Below are 14430 nucleotides of genomic sequence, written 5' to 3'. Positions count from 1 at the left end.
AAGAAAGCATAGCACTTGGGATTGATTTGCAAAGACTTCCCAACTCTACTAGCTGTACTTCCCCAAGCCACAGCCTCTGCAACTTGAGGGTGTCCCCTAGCCCGGGGGAGGGGGGTTGAAGGCAGAGAGGCAAGGGCAAGAGGGTGCTCCAACCCTAAATCCTGGGGATTTAATTCCACACAGGAAAGCAGAGCGATGTCTCCATTTTCAGAATGCGTTAAACTCACCTGGGCTTTCCTACGAATTCTGGAGACACACGAAGGCGTTTCGCATCTCAGGCCTCTCTGCCTGCCCTTCTTTCTCCTCACCTCCCTGGTATTTCTCTCCTAGGTTGCTTTCTCTAGTTGCCCTTTTCCTTCCCTGTTTATTCCCTCTTCCTCCTCCTTTTCTGTCCTTTCCCACTTTCTTTTCCCATCTCCTCTTCCCAACATCACCCACCTGCCTTCTCCTTGTTCCTCACTCCCAGGCCCACACTCCAGGAAAGACCATTTGTCTTTGCATATCCATACCCCAGTACTCAGCAGGACACAGGTGACATGTCCATTGGCAATGGCCCAAGGACATGACACACTGGTGATCTGTCCCCAGCCAGTGCTCCTCCTAGACGTGGAGTTGGAGCTGCAGTCTTACGTTGCCTTCTGGTGGGGACGGGGATGGTTTCATTGAGAAGGACATGGCACCTGCTGCACTTGGACTTTGAACCTGCCCCAAGTGTCAGAGCCTCAGACCAAAGAAGAAGGAGTCTCTAATGTGCACTGGAGCCCTCTACAAGGCGACCTGTGAACTCTGCTGAGCTGGACAGCCACTGTGAGACGTGGGGCATCATAAAGCCTCTAGGGAAGGAAATTCAGGAGGCAAAATTTCATGAATCACAGCATTCAGAGAGGTAAGAGACGAAAGGTTTTTAAACAGGAAAAAACAAAAACTGAAAGAAACAATAACCCCGACGAGGTCACCTTCCACAGCAGCCGCACTGGCCTTTTTCCATCTGCCTCAGCTGGTCTCAGGACCCGCCACAGTTCCAGGCCGTATGGAGCTGTAAGGAACGAGAGCGAGGTGCTGAACTCAGAGGACAGGGAGTTGCAACAAGAGATAGGGGAGTTGGCTGGGCTACCTGCTTGGACTATGGGGCCGGGGAGGATTTGCTTGAGATCAAGGAGGACTACGGGAGACAGGGGAGGAATAGCAGCCTTGTCATCACTAACAGGGTCCTCGTTTTATGGCTGAAGGATTGGAATCAACCAAGGGTAAGAAAGAAAGCTGCTCCTGGGTCTGATGACTTAATATAAGCTAAAAGTACAACAGACTCCACTGAATACAATCTATTACCCAAATCTAGATTGAAATGTGATCATTCCACATTCTCTAAGATATAACCTCTATCTACAGGAAAGCTTAGAATTGCACTGATAACAGTTAAGGAGATATGTGTACACATGAGTATAATTTATAACATGTCTACTTCCAGAGAGAGAGGAAACTGCACTTATAATGTTATAAAATACAAGAAAAAATAAATAAGAAGGGAACAGGAAAATGATCTGTACTAGGTTTCTTCCCGAGCTCTAAGTTTAATGCTTGCTTAATTACAGGAAAAGTAAGGAAGAATCATATTGAGTTGCCTATTTCTCATGGTCCAATAAACAGGAAACATAGAAATTCATAAGAAGAGGCAACCAAGTTCTGACTGTGAACACTGAATTCATAAATGGAATTTATCATGTGTATCCTGTCAAAAAGAACCTAGGATAACATAAAGGCCAACATCTGTAATCCCAGCTGAGCCCAAGCACAGAAACATTGCATACATACGTTTCTCATGGTTGTTTTCCATCAAACCCAAGGGCCTAAGTCCTGACTCATGCCTCTCTTGAGGAAACGATGTAGTCTAGGACAACACAGTCCAGCTGTACAGCTTTCTGATTATCTAACCATGCTGGGAGAAAACTCATAAAAGCAAGGGAGCTGCATTTCCCTGAATCTCTGGACTATGTCTCATATAACATGCCACAAGCAAGTTTGGCAAAGGATGGTTCACTGGCAAGCTACGGTTGAATACTCTGACATGTACTTCAAATGTCAAGATGCTGAGCTGCTGGTTGAAGAATGACCCAGGAGAGGAAAACAGAGATTTCTCAAGAACCATCCAGAGGGCTAGTGGTCTGTGATTTGGAGAAGAAAGGAAATGTCCCTAACTGGGGTGGCAATTGTTGCCCTTGAATCCTTTCTGAAGGAAATTGCAAGTTGTTATTAGGTGCACAGTGAATGGGATCCACCACGGAGGCCAACCTTGAAGTGTCTTGGGACTAAGAGGTTATCTTCAGGGACCTTTAAAATTTTAGGTGGCTTGGCCAGCGCCGTGGCTCAATAGGCTAATCCTCCACCTTGCGGCGCTGGCACACCAGGTTCTAGTCCCAGTCAGGGTGCCGGATTCTGTCCCAGTTGCTCCTCTTCCAATCCAACTCTCTGCTGTGGCCTGGGAGTGCAGTGGAGGATGGCCCAAGTGCTTGGGCCCTGCACCCAATGGGAGACCAGGAGAAGTACCTGGCTCTTGGCTTCAGATCAGTGCAGTGTGCTGGCTGCAGCAGCCATCGGGGGGTGAACCAACGGCAAAAGGAAGACCTTTCTCTCTGTCTCTCTCTCACTGTCCACTCTGCCTGTCAAAAAAAAATTTTTTTTAGGTGACTGGGTATCTTATAGTGAAATTACTGAACTCCAACTAAAGACAGCCTTATAATATGGAAAAAGTTAAGTCAGTAACTGTGTGGTCTCCAATAAAGGACCACATTTCTACAATTACTCTTGCAAAAGCCAAAATGTAGGCAGCACAATATAGCCGTTGGGCCCACGATCTCCCAGTGAGATCTATGGTGATTCAACTTTTAAAGATTGGAACTGTTCAGCCTTTACATATGGCTGCATTGAACGCCACTGAGTTGTTACCTTCCAAGCTCTGCCAGGAGTTCTCTGATTTCCCTAAGGAAATGCTTCTGATTTACTGAACCAGAAGACAGAATTGCCAGTAGGCAGCATTCCTAGCTAGGGGTTCAGACAAACCAGAGTAATGTGAGGCAAAGTCTCTCCCAGAACACAATCTTAGCACAGGGCTCTAAAATTGTCAGGGCTCCAAAGCTAACCCATGGAATTGGAGGGACTCTCATTCTGTTTCTTTTTCTTTCTTTCTTTCTTTTTTTTTTATTTTTTACAGGCAGAGTGGACAGTGAGAGAGAGAGACAGAGAGAAAGGTCTTCCTTTTGCTATTGGTTCACCCTCCAATGGCCGCTGCGGCCGGCGCACAGCGCTGATCCGATGGCAGGAGCCAGGTGCTTCTCCTGGTCTCCCATGGGGTGCAGGGCCCAAGCACCTGGGCCATCCTCCACTGCACTCCCTGGCCACAGCAGAGAGCTGGCCTGGAATAGGGGCAACCGGGACAGAATCCGGTGCCCCGACCGGGACTAGAACCTGGTGTGCCGGCGCCACAAGGCAGAGGATTAGCCTAGTGAGCCACGGCGCTGGCCTCATTCTGTTTCTAACTTGCAGCATCTACCTGTTCCAATCATGTGGAAAGGCAAACACAGAAATTGTAATATTGAGAGTGAGAGGGGGAAAATGTACAAAGTATTCATCATAATCCAGGCCAAAATATTCATCTCAAGGATAGATATATATATATATAGGTAAAAATAAGCTGCTAGTTAGATAATCAATCATTCTAGACATGTGACTAAAAGTAAGTGAGGGGCCAGAGCTGTGGCATAGCAGGTAAAGCCACCACCTGCAGTGCCAGCATCCCATATGGGCGCATGGTTCTAGTCTCGGTTGCTCCTCTTCCAGTCCAGCTCTCTGCTGTGGCCCAGGAAGGCAGTGGAGGATGGCCCAAGTGCTTGGGCCCTGCACCCGCATGGGAGACCAGGAGGAAGCACCTGGCTCTTGGCTTCGGATCGGCGCAGCGCGCCATCTGTAACAACCATTTGGGGGGTGAACCAGCAAAAAGAAGACCTTTCTCTCTCTCTCTCTATCTCTCACTGTCTAACTCTCAAGTAAATAATAAAAATAAAAAAAAATGAAATTTTAAAAAATATAAAAAGAAAAAAATTATTTATTTGAAAGCTAGATTTACAGAGAGAGGGAGAGACAGAGAGATCTTCCAACTGTTGGATTACTTGCCCAGATGGCCTTAACAGGTGGGCTAAGCCAAAGCTAGGAGCCAGTAACTTCATACTGGTCTCCCACATTGCTGCAGGAGCCTAAGTACTTGTAGGTCCATCTTCTGCTGTTTTCCCAGGTGCATTATCAGGGTGCAGGATCAAAAGTGGAGCAACCAGGACTCAAACCAGTACCCATATGGGATGCCAGTGTTGTAGGCGGCAGCTTAACCCCCTATGCCACAATGCCAGCCCCATCCCTATTTCTGAAGCAGAGAGATTAAGCAACTGCCTGATATCATAAGCTTTTAAGTAACAAAGCCAGGATTTGAAATGAATTATAGCGCATGTAGTAGACAAATAGTCACATGCTTACATGTAGGTGAATAACCGTGGTCATCAGGATGTTGAAATCCAGAAGAAAATAGGTTGTAAGTTTTCAAGCAATTAGAAAGGCACGAGTTGGGGTGTGTTAACTGGCATTTCTTTGTGAAATAGGGAAACAAATGGTTTGTGAATTGGAAAAGGGGAAACTAGTATTTTATGCAAGTAGGAATGTGCATTTTTAGCTGGGATAGAGAAAAACGAGTACAAACAAAGGCTGGAGTTCTCTAGTGGTGCCTTTGGTAAGTCAGGGTTGGTTTGGTTTAATTATCAAAGGCACAGAACACCAGCGGCTAGGGCTTTGCTGATTAATTTTAGCCAAGCTCTTAGAAGTAATAAATCAGATGAAATAGAAAATTCTGTTTCTGACAGCAAAACAGCTGAGAAGAGTGACATCAGGGAGTCTCTGGCTGTAATTAGCTAAGGAAGCTGCAGACTGAGCCACAGTGGCAGCAGAAAAGGGCAGTGACAGGCCAGAAATAAGAGTTGGCCTCAGGTGTGGCACCTGACGGGTGCTGCTTCTCCTGTCACCTGTTCAGCGCTGTAGCAGAGGAAGGGGAGAATTGGCTGGATGAAACCATATGAATTTCATTCTAATATTTTACAAGGGATCTCAGCTATGAAAGAAAATACAAACTGACAATTCCAATAGATTATGACCTCTAGGTCATTTACTGTGCCATTTGTGTGCTCTTTGATATTTGTAAACTTTTATGTTTGTCTTTGCTGGCCCTTTGAGATGATGTCTGCAGAATGTGAATGTGCTCCCAGACCCCAGTGGAAAGGGGCCAGCAAAGAAAGAGGTACTTTTCTCTAAAGGGAGAGAGAACTTCCAATTTGCTTATGGCCTTGTCCAAATACTAATGGAGTTTGTGGATTCAAAAGGCTTCCATAGCCTAGGCAGCTCATGTCAAGAGCCTTGGGTGATCACTGACATCATACATAAGAGTGTTAATAGTTAAATTAACAGGAGTCACTGCGCACTGACTCCCCATACAGGACCTCTGTCCTCAATGAGTTGTATTGAGAGTTAACTCTAAAACCAGTTCTCAAACAATTTGTGTGTGTGTAAATTATTGAGATCTTTTTTTTTTTTTTACAGGCAGTGTTAGACAGTGAGAGAGAGAGAGAGAGAGAGAGAGAGAAAGGCCTTCCTTCCATTGGTTCACCCCCAAATGGCAGCCACGGCCGGCACACCGCGTCCATCCGAAGCCAGGAGCCAGGTGCTTCCTCCTGGTCTCCCACGCAGGTGCAGGGCCCAAGCACTTGGGCCATCCTCCACTGCCTTCCCGGGCCACACAGCAGAGAGCTGGACTGGAAGAGGAGCAACCGGGACAGAACTGGCACCCCAAATGGGACTAGAACCCGGGGTGCTGGTGCCGCAGGCGGAGGATTAGCCTAGTGAGCTGCAGCGTTGGCCAATTATTGAAATCTTTACTTAGTATAGACTTGGTCTTCTGTGTACAAAGTTAATTGAAAATGAATTTTAATAGAAAATGGGATTGGCAGAGGGAGAGAGAGGAGCCTCGAGGAGGGGTGGGAGTGTGGGTGGGCGGGCTGATATGGTGGGAAGAATAGCTATATTTCTGAAGTTGTACTTATGAAATTCATATTCTTTAAAAAATAAATTTAAAAAACTGAATACAGAAAAAAATGTGCTCCCAAGTCACATAATTTTCATGAACAGTTTACAGGAAACTCACATCTTGACCAGCTTTATTTTAACTATCCGTGTGGTTTTATTTATTTCAGATGCAGATAGACCTTATCACATGGAAGGCACGATTCTAAGCACGGAGCGCATTGTGACTTCGACTTTTCTGTGGCCCTTTCCTACCCTGCTCCAGCACGGTATGTGAAGGCAGAACCTCAGGTGAGAAGGCCGTCAGTGGCCGCCTGGCCAGCTCCCCATCTGCTGCATGAATCCCGGGTTCGGTAACTGCCTCCACCAAGGGGTCGTCCATGCTAAGCGTGAACAGCTCCGGCAGGCAGTCCGGAAGGCATCAAGTTGGTTCCCCACAGCAGAGCATTTGTGAGAAGGTGGCAAGCATGTGTTAACACCAGCCTGGTCTCATGAGAAACTGAACCAGGATCTGGAAGAATAAGTTACCATATGGACCAGGGAGCATGGAAATTGAGCCCAGTGTGGGACTTGGCTGTGAGACGGAATGTGAAGGGCTGTGGGAGAATTCGTGATCTAAAACTCATGTCTCTCACAAAACATAACGGGTGAAGCCTCAAAGGCATGCAGGAAGGGTCAGCTGTTTGCATTTCTTGTCCATGTTTCAGAAAACCATGTGTGGACATTGCCAAGTAGTCTCCTAATTAGTCACTCATTCCTTGTGTTGGGTTGGAATATGGTTCCGGTCCTAATCCCTGGGCACTGTAATGTTGCCTTATTGGCAAAAGAGACATTGCAGATGGGGCTGAGGGGGACACCATCCCGAGCTATCCAGGCAGCCTGAAATGTTGTCACAGAGGGAGGCAGGGGGAGATTTGACCAAAGAGGAACAAAAGGTGATGATGGAAGTGGAGGTTGGAGCGATGAGGGACAGGCAATCAGCCAAGGAACACAGGCAAACACCAGAGGCTAGACCAGGTAAGGGAACGCGCTCTGTTTGCAGGCCCCTGGATGGAAACAGCCCATCAGCACCTTAGCCTCAGCCTGGTGAAATAGATTTTGGACTTCTGATCTCCAGAAGTATAAGAAAATAAATCTGTGTTGCTCTGAGCCACATGTCATGATTTGTTGGGGCAGCTATCAACAGCAAATGTGTTCATAAAATGCTCATCAGTCATCTCTCGGGGCCAGCGCTGGGCAATGCTCTTGTGAGTAGTAACGTGTGCTAAGGGTCCCTGAGCCATTTGTTCACAGCTCTGAAGCTCCACCGCCTCGTCTCACGGATAGGCATGGCTTCATACATACTTTATAGGGCTTGTCGGAGGACGGACACTAACGGTAGCAGGACGAATAACAAGGAAAGCAAGTCTGACATTTAGTGAGGGCTCATCATGGGCTAAACACATTGTTCCCTTTAATATTTGAAATAGCACTAAAAAGCAGGTTCTACAAACTCAGTTTTATAAATTACATTCTAATCTGGAAAAGGGGAATAAACAGTGAGGCTGCCTTGCCCAGAGCCGCTCCAGAGCCAGGCAGGGGCTGAAGCCCAGCCCGGCGCCCGAAGCCAAGCGAGCAGCAATCTTGAAAGGCGTCCCTGACGCATGGTGAATGGTGAGCATTCGATCAGTGTGCAGTTCCTGTCTCTTACCTTCACTGTCATGAATCATGTGACTTTGTTGTTGCTGTTGTTGAGAGGTAGAGAGACAGAGAAAGAGGAAAAGAGAGCTTCTATTTCCCAAATGCCTGCAATGGCAGGGGCTGGGCTGGAGCTCAAGCTGAGAGCCAGAAACTCAATCCAGGTCTCCCATACAGGTGGCAGGAACCCAATTACTTGAGCCATCACAACCACCTCCCAGGATCTGCATTAGCAGGGAGCTAGAATTGAAAGTTGAACCCATGGGGCTGGCACCGTGGTGTAGCCAGTAAAGCTGCCTCCTGCAGTGCCAGCATCCCATCTGATTGCCTGCTTGACTCCTGGCTTCTCTTCTTTGGATCCAGCTCCCTGCTAATGTGCTTGGGAAAAGCAGCAGAGGATGACCCAAGTGCTTGGGACCCTGCACCCTCGTGGGAGTTCCACAAAAACTCCTGGCTCTTGGCTTCGGATCAGCCCAACTCCAGCTGTTACAGCCATCTGGGGGAATGAACCAGCAGAAGGAAGATCTGTGTGTGTGTGTGTGTGTGTGTGTGTGTGTGTATAATTCTACCTTTCAAATAAATAAAAATAAATCTTAAAAAGTAAAAAAAGGAGCTGGGGCTGGTGCTGTGGCATAGTAGGCTGAGCCTCCACCTGGGGCACCAGCATCCCATATGGGTGCTGGTTTGTGTCTCAGCTGCCCCACTTCCGATCCAGCTCTCTGCTGTGGCCTGGGAAAGCAGCGGAAGATGGCTCAAGTGTTTGGGCCCCTGCACCCATGTGGGAGACCCAGAAGAAGCTCCTGGCTCCTGGCTCTGGATTGGCCCAGCTCTAGCCGTTGTGGCCATTTGGGGAATAAACCAGCAGATGGAAGACTTTCTTTCTGCCTCTTCCTCTCTCTCTGTAACTCTCTCTCTCAAATTAAAAAAATAAATTGAACCCATGTTTTGTGACATGGGTGGACATCCTAACCAATGTCTTACCCACAAGGCCCAATACTTAACCCCACATGACATTTTCGTTTTGTTTCTTACACTTTTACCTTTTTAGTAGTAGTTCCAGGGTCTACAGGAGTCGGCCTTTACGCTGTCACTGGATACCTTTAAACCCAATGATGCCACTTCACATTCAGAGTAAGAACCTCAATCCTCTGCCTTTGGATACAAAGCTCTAAGGCAGCCAACACGATCAGACGAGCACAGCTCACTCCAGGGCTCAGGTGGCTGTGTACGGGGAGGGAACGTGCAGCCTCCGCAGGCCTGGGTTCTCAGGGCCCCACACGTCTAAGCCTAGCACGTGATGAAACCTCCCAGGCCGAGGCTGAGGCAGCCACGCACCAGGGCTGGCAGAACACGGAATCAACTGGGCCACTTACCTTCCGCCTCCGTTACTCCCCTTTCTTCTCGGCTCAAGTCGCTCCAGAACTTTGACTCTCTGACCATACACTGCAGATTCACGACATACTCCGTAGACGCCTGCAGTCCTGTGAGGTTGTAGGCATAGTCTACATAGTTGCTGGGGAATTGCAGTCTCTTCTGCAAGACGAGACAGCCCTGAGAGGAGGCAGAGACAGCACTTGGCAGCCTTCCCTTTTCCCTTTTCGCCCCTCAATGCTCTCTTGCCATCTTATTTTGAGTATATATTTTTTTATTTGAAAGGTAGTGAGACACACACAGAGAAGTTGCCCACAGAAATATCCCATCTGCTGCTTTGCTCTCCAAATGCCAGCCACAGCCAGGGTTGAGGCAAGCTGAAGCCAGGAGTCCAGAACTCCACCCGGGTCTCCCACATGGAAGGCAGAGACCCAAGTACTCGAGCTGGCACCTGCTGCCTCCCAGGACATGCACTAGCAGGAAGCTGAAATGGAAGCAAAGGAGCAGGAATTCAAACCAGGCTCTCTGATACATAACATGGGCATCTCAAGCCACAACTTGAGAGCCAAACGCCTACTTACTGACCGTTTTAGAATTAGCTACTCTATGTCTCACATTTTAAAACAGATGATTTTCATGAGTAAACCTCCACACCGCCTGGGGACAATTTGTGCCTGAATGAGTGTAAATCATCCCATGAACCACACCATCTCCCTTCCATTTCCTGTCTGGAGGCTTGTGCAACAGGGGCCAGCATTGTGCCATAGACGGTTAAGCCAAAAGTGGCACCAGCATCCTGTGTTGGAGCATCAGTTCCAGGGCTGGATGTCCCCCTTCTGATCCAGCTCCCTGCTAATGCAGACGGGAAGGCAGTGGAAGATGGCTCAAGGGCTTGGGCACCTGCCACTCATGTGGGAGACCAGAATGGAGTTCCCAGCTCCTGGTTTTGGCCTGGTACAAACCTAGCCATTGAGGCCATTCGGGGAATGAACCAATAGATGGAAGAGCTCTCCCTTTCACCTCCCCTCTCTATCACTCTGCCTTTCAAATAAAGAAATAAGCCTTTTTTTAAAAAAAAAAATTCCCACCCCTAATTTATGAAAGGAGGGAAGGAAGAGGGGAGGGAAGAAGGAAAAAAAGAAAAGAAAAAGGGAAGGGAAGAAAGAAAAGGGAAAAAAAAGAAGAAAAGAGAGAAGAATACAAGTTTTGAGAGCTTGAATGTACAAATTCACCTTGACGTTCTCTCCTGGAGGGTAAAAGTAACTAAATCAATTCCTCTCTCTTGATGTCAGTTTCTCATGAACAAAATGAGAGTGTTTCTTAATAGAAGCTTTGATGCTATTTTGTTGTATTTTTTAAAGATATTTTTGAAAGGCAGAGTGAGAGAGAGAGAGAGGGAAACAGAGACAAATCTTCCATCTGCTGGTTCACACCCCAGATGGCTGCCACGCCTGGGACTTGGCCAGCTGAAGTCAGGAGCCAGGAACTCCATCCAGGTCTCCCGCATGGGTGACAGGAACTCAAGTGCTTGGGCCATTATCCATCAAGTTCCAGGCACATTAGCAAGGAACTGAAGCAGAGTAGCCATGACTCAAAGCTGCACTCCAATGTGGGATGCAGGCATCCCAGGTGGCGGCTTGTCGCTCCCCCTCTTCGTGGAGGAACGACACAGGACCCTGCACTGTTCTTTCGTCTGCTCAGCCCTCCCCGGGTTTGCTGCTGGTTCTTCCCGGGTTGGCTACTATCCCTTCCACCTCCGTGGAAGGGCAGTTCCCCCTGCCACATTCCCCACTTCCGCAGGGGAGCGGCACACCGCCGGCCGGCTTTCTCGGGGGCTGCACAGGTTCCCTTAGATGTTCCCCATAGATGTTCCCGGTGCATGCCGTCTCTCTCCTCCTTTATAGTCCTCCTCCGCCAATCCTAACCCGGCTGCCCACACGCCGAGTACGCTGCTCTCCAATCAGGAGCAAGTCCTACAGTTAATTGGTTGAACTGGAGGCAGCTGTGTGGAAGCTGTTTACTTCTCTCCCAGTGCCATATTGTGGGAGAGCAGATGCATAGAATAAGTCTTAATTCCAGTAACTCAGTCTAGTCCGGTTTGCTCCCCACAGATCCCCCTTTCTTTTTATTTTTTGGCGTTGATACGCGCCTGTCTTCGGTGTCCCGCGGCACACACTCTGCTCTACTTGCTAGAGTTGCCACAGGCTCTTACAAGTCCTATCAATCAGGAAAACCGAATCCGGGTCCTCTCTTCGCCATGTTGTGAGGAGGTTTTTAGGCACTGATGCATGCCTGTGTTCGGTGCCCTGCAGCGCATGCTCTGCTCTGCCTGCAGGGGCTTACAAGCTCTATCAGGCAAACCGAATCCAAGCCTTCTCATTGCCTTTTTGTGGGGAGGCCTTACTGATGTTAATTCGTGCCTGTCTTCGGTGACCTGCGGCGCATAAGCTGCTAGCCGCCGCAGGTGCTCATCGTGCTCATCGCCTCACTTAATCAGGCAGACCGAATCCAAGCTTTCTCATTGCCATGTTGAGGGGAGGCCTTATTTTTCTCTATTTCTCTATCTCCGGGCATTCCTATTTCTCCCATTTTACTTCTGTCTGCCAACATTCCTATTTCTCTCACTTTACTTCTAAACTTCTGTTTCTCTTATCCCTGCAGCTTCCCGCTGCCCGCCCCGAGGCTACTTCTCGGCAGCTTTCCGGCTCTGAGCCGCTTCAGCCCGCGCCTCTTTCATCTGCGCAGCTTCCCAGCTTTGCGCGGCTTGGCTTCGCGCGCTCCGCGGTCTCCACGCCCTTCGCGTCTGCACCACGGCCTCGCTCCAGCCCCGTTCCCTATCTATTCACGCCCCGTGCTCTCTCTGCACGCGGCGGCTTCCGCGAGTAACACAGCGTAGCTTACGTGTCCGCCACTAGCATTCAATCTAAGTTCCCCGGGCTAGCCTGGCGAATTCAACCCAGCATACGTCTCCGCCCCACGGTTTGGCTTCCCGTCCTTTGCTCCCAGGGCTAATCAGACGGATCCCAACCAGGCTCACGTTTCAGCTTCTGGTTTCAACTTTTCGCCCCCTATTCCCGGGCTAACTTGAGAATCCCAAAGTGGCTTCCGTTTCCGCCTTGGCCTGCCCCCCGCGGCTTCAATTTCCCTAACATTTTTCTCTACCCGGTATGTTTCCCCAAACTTTCCTCCAACGATATTCCTCCCTCATTTCTCCTGGCCTCTCCCCACAGTCCGTATCCGAGTCTGTTTGTTCTAGCTTTCACTTTCGCTTTCGACCTTAGAGATTTCTCCCAGCTTCCCCCCGTAGTCCGTATCTGAGTCTATGCCTAGGCTTTCAATAGCTTCTTCCGGCACCCTTTTCGTCCGGCTTTTCCCTAGGCTGTTTGCTAGTCTCTCTCTCCGGTATTTTCCCAGTTCTTCCCGTTTCTTCCCTCTTAAGTTTGCTATCCGACCTAGGTTTCCTAATCCGAGTCATTTCTTCCCTCCTAAGTTTCCTATCCGAGCTAGGTTTCCTATCCGAGTCACGGCACCATTATGTCGCTCCCCCTCTTCGTGGAGGAACGACACAGGACCCTGCGCTGTTCTTTCGTCTGCTCAGCCCTCCCCGGGTTTGCTGCTGGTTCTTCCCGGGTTGGCTACTATCCCTTCCACCTCCGTGGAAGGGCAGTTCCCCCTGCCACATTCCCCACTTCCGCAGGGGAGCGGCACACCGCCGGCCGGCTTTCTCGGGGGCTGCACGGGTTCCCTTAGATGTTCCCCATAGATGTTCCCGGTGCATGCCGTCTCTCTCCTCCTTTATAGTCCTCCTCCGCCAATCCTAACCCGGCTGCCCACACGCCGAGTACGCTGCTCTCCAATCAGGAGCAAGTCCTACAGTTAATTGGTTGAACTGGAGGCAGCTGTGTGGAAGCTGTTTACTTCTCTCCCAGTGCCATATTGTGGGAGAGCAGATGCATAGAATAAGTCTTAATTCCAGTAACTCAGTCTAGTCCGGTTTGCTCCCCACAGCGGCTTAACTTCCTGGTGCCACAGTGCCAGCCCCAGCATTTAGCTATTTCTGTCTGAGCAGTCACTGTTGCTAAACTCAAGTATTTAACTGCTTCAGAAAAGTAAACCACACTGACAGGCATGTCCGTTGTGTTGGTAGGCCCACAGAACTCTGGGAGAGAAGGAAGTCTGGACATTCCTTACATGTATGTAACAGGTGGGAAAAGTGGTACCTCGTTTTCAGCTCCCAGACTTAAAGGAAATCAAGCAAAAGGAGGAAACACAGTAAAGGCAGACAGCTGAGGATCCCGGCCACGCGTGGACTCCCAGCCCAGTGAGCGCCTGGAGCAAGGAGGTAGGATCAGAGACCATGCAGGCTCACTGCTAAACTCCAGATTCCCCGAGTGTCCTTTTCCTGATGGCCCTGGCGACACTGTGGCAGCTGTCAGGAGTTATGAGCGCATAACTTGGGACAATTTGTCATTTGTTATGGGCCCAGCTGGAGCAGGATTAAGACTATCGGGAGAAGCCCAACCACATGGCATCCTCCCTAAGTAATGCAAAATAAAAACTATCCGCAGGCACCACACAACTTCTATTTGGCTTCTATTTGACTTTTCATGTTTTGTAAAATGCATAATTTCCTTGCTAAGAAACCTTGTTAAATTTTCCTGCCGCTTGGCTCTCACCCTCAGCACATGCCTGGTGTTCTCACGGCTGTGCTCTGGCTCCAAAAGCTCTCTCCAGTGCATTCCTGCAAGCCTGTTCTCCCCACGCCAGCCTCAGAGGACACCAGGGAAAGCTACTTGGTCTTTCGACTGAAGTGCCTACTCCTTTTCCTCCGCTTTCTTCTCGCCAAGGTGCTGTTAGCCCTCCACGATCCGGGATCTGAAGCTCCTTCACAGGCAGGCTGAGAGGAAAAGTGCCCCACCTCATCACAGGCAGTGCAGTCCTAGAAACACTAGTAGGCTGCACTGGGGTCGAGACCAACAATCTACGCTCTGTGCCAGATGTTAGCTCATCCAAAGTGCCTTCAGGGGTGAATCAGAAGTGAATCAAATTCTTAAAACACTCTGGGGACCCCTTTCTAGAATGTTCACATGGTTTCATTATATGTGGAAGTGCAAACTCTCTGGGGCCAGCATTGTGGTTCATGAGTGCAGCCACCTGCTTTGCTGGCTTCCCATACGGGCACCAGCGCAGGTTCTGGCTGCTCCACTTTCACTTCAGCCCCTTGCTACTGTGCCTGGGAAAGCATGGAGAATGGCCCAAGTGCTTAGGGCC

General features: G+C 49.2%; 1 protein-coding gene across 2 annotated transcripts in view; it reads right to left on the bottom strand.

The window, feature by feature from the left end:
• IL31RA (interleukin 31 receptor A) overlaps nucleotides 1-14430 on the bottom strand; it is a 79836-nt gene that overhangs the window by 23421 nt on the left and 41985 nt on the right. The window contains exons 6-7 of one of the 2 annotated variants that reach the window (XM_051853449.2): nucleotides 9162-9339; nucleotides 957-1036 (exon numbers count right to left, since the gene is read on the bottom strand). In XM_051853449.2, coding sequence (XP_051709409.2) covers nucleotides 957-1036; nucleotides 9162-9339 — 258 coding nt within the window. The remainder of the gene's footprint in view (nucleotides 1-956; nucleotides 1037-9161; nucleotides 9340-14430) is intronic. The other variant, XM_017344724.3, reaches the window with a different exon arrangement.

This window comes from Oryctolagus cuniculus, chromosome 14 (assembly GCF_964237555.1).
Source record: "Oryctolagus cuniculus chromosome 14, mOryCun1.1, whole genome shotgun sequence".
Lineage (NCBI taxonomy): Eukaryota > Metazoa > Chordata > Mammalia > Lagomorpha > Leporidae > Oryctolagus > Oryctolagus cuniculus.
This window is presented reverse-complemented; position numbering and strand designations above follow the sequence as displayed.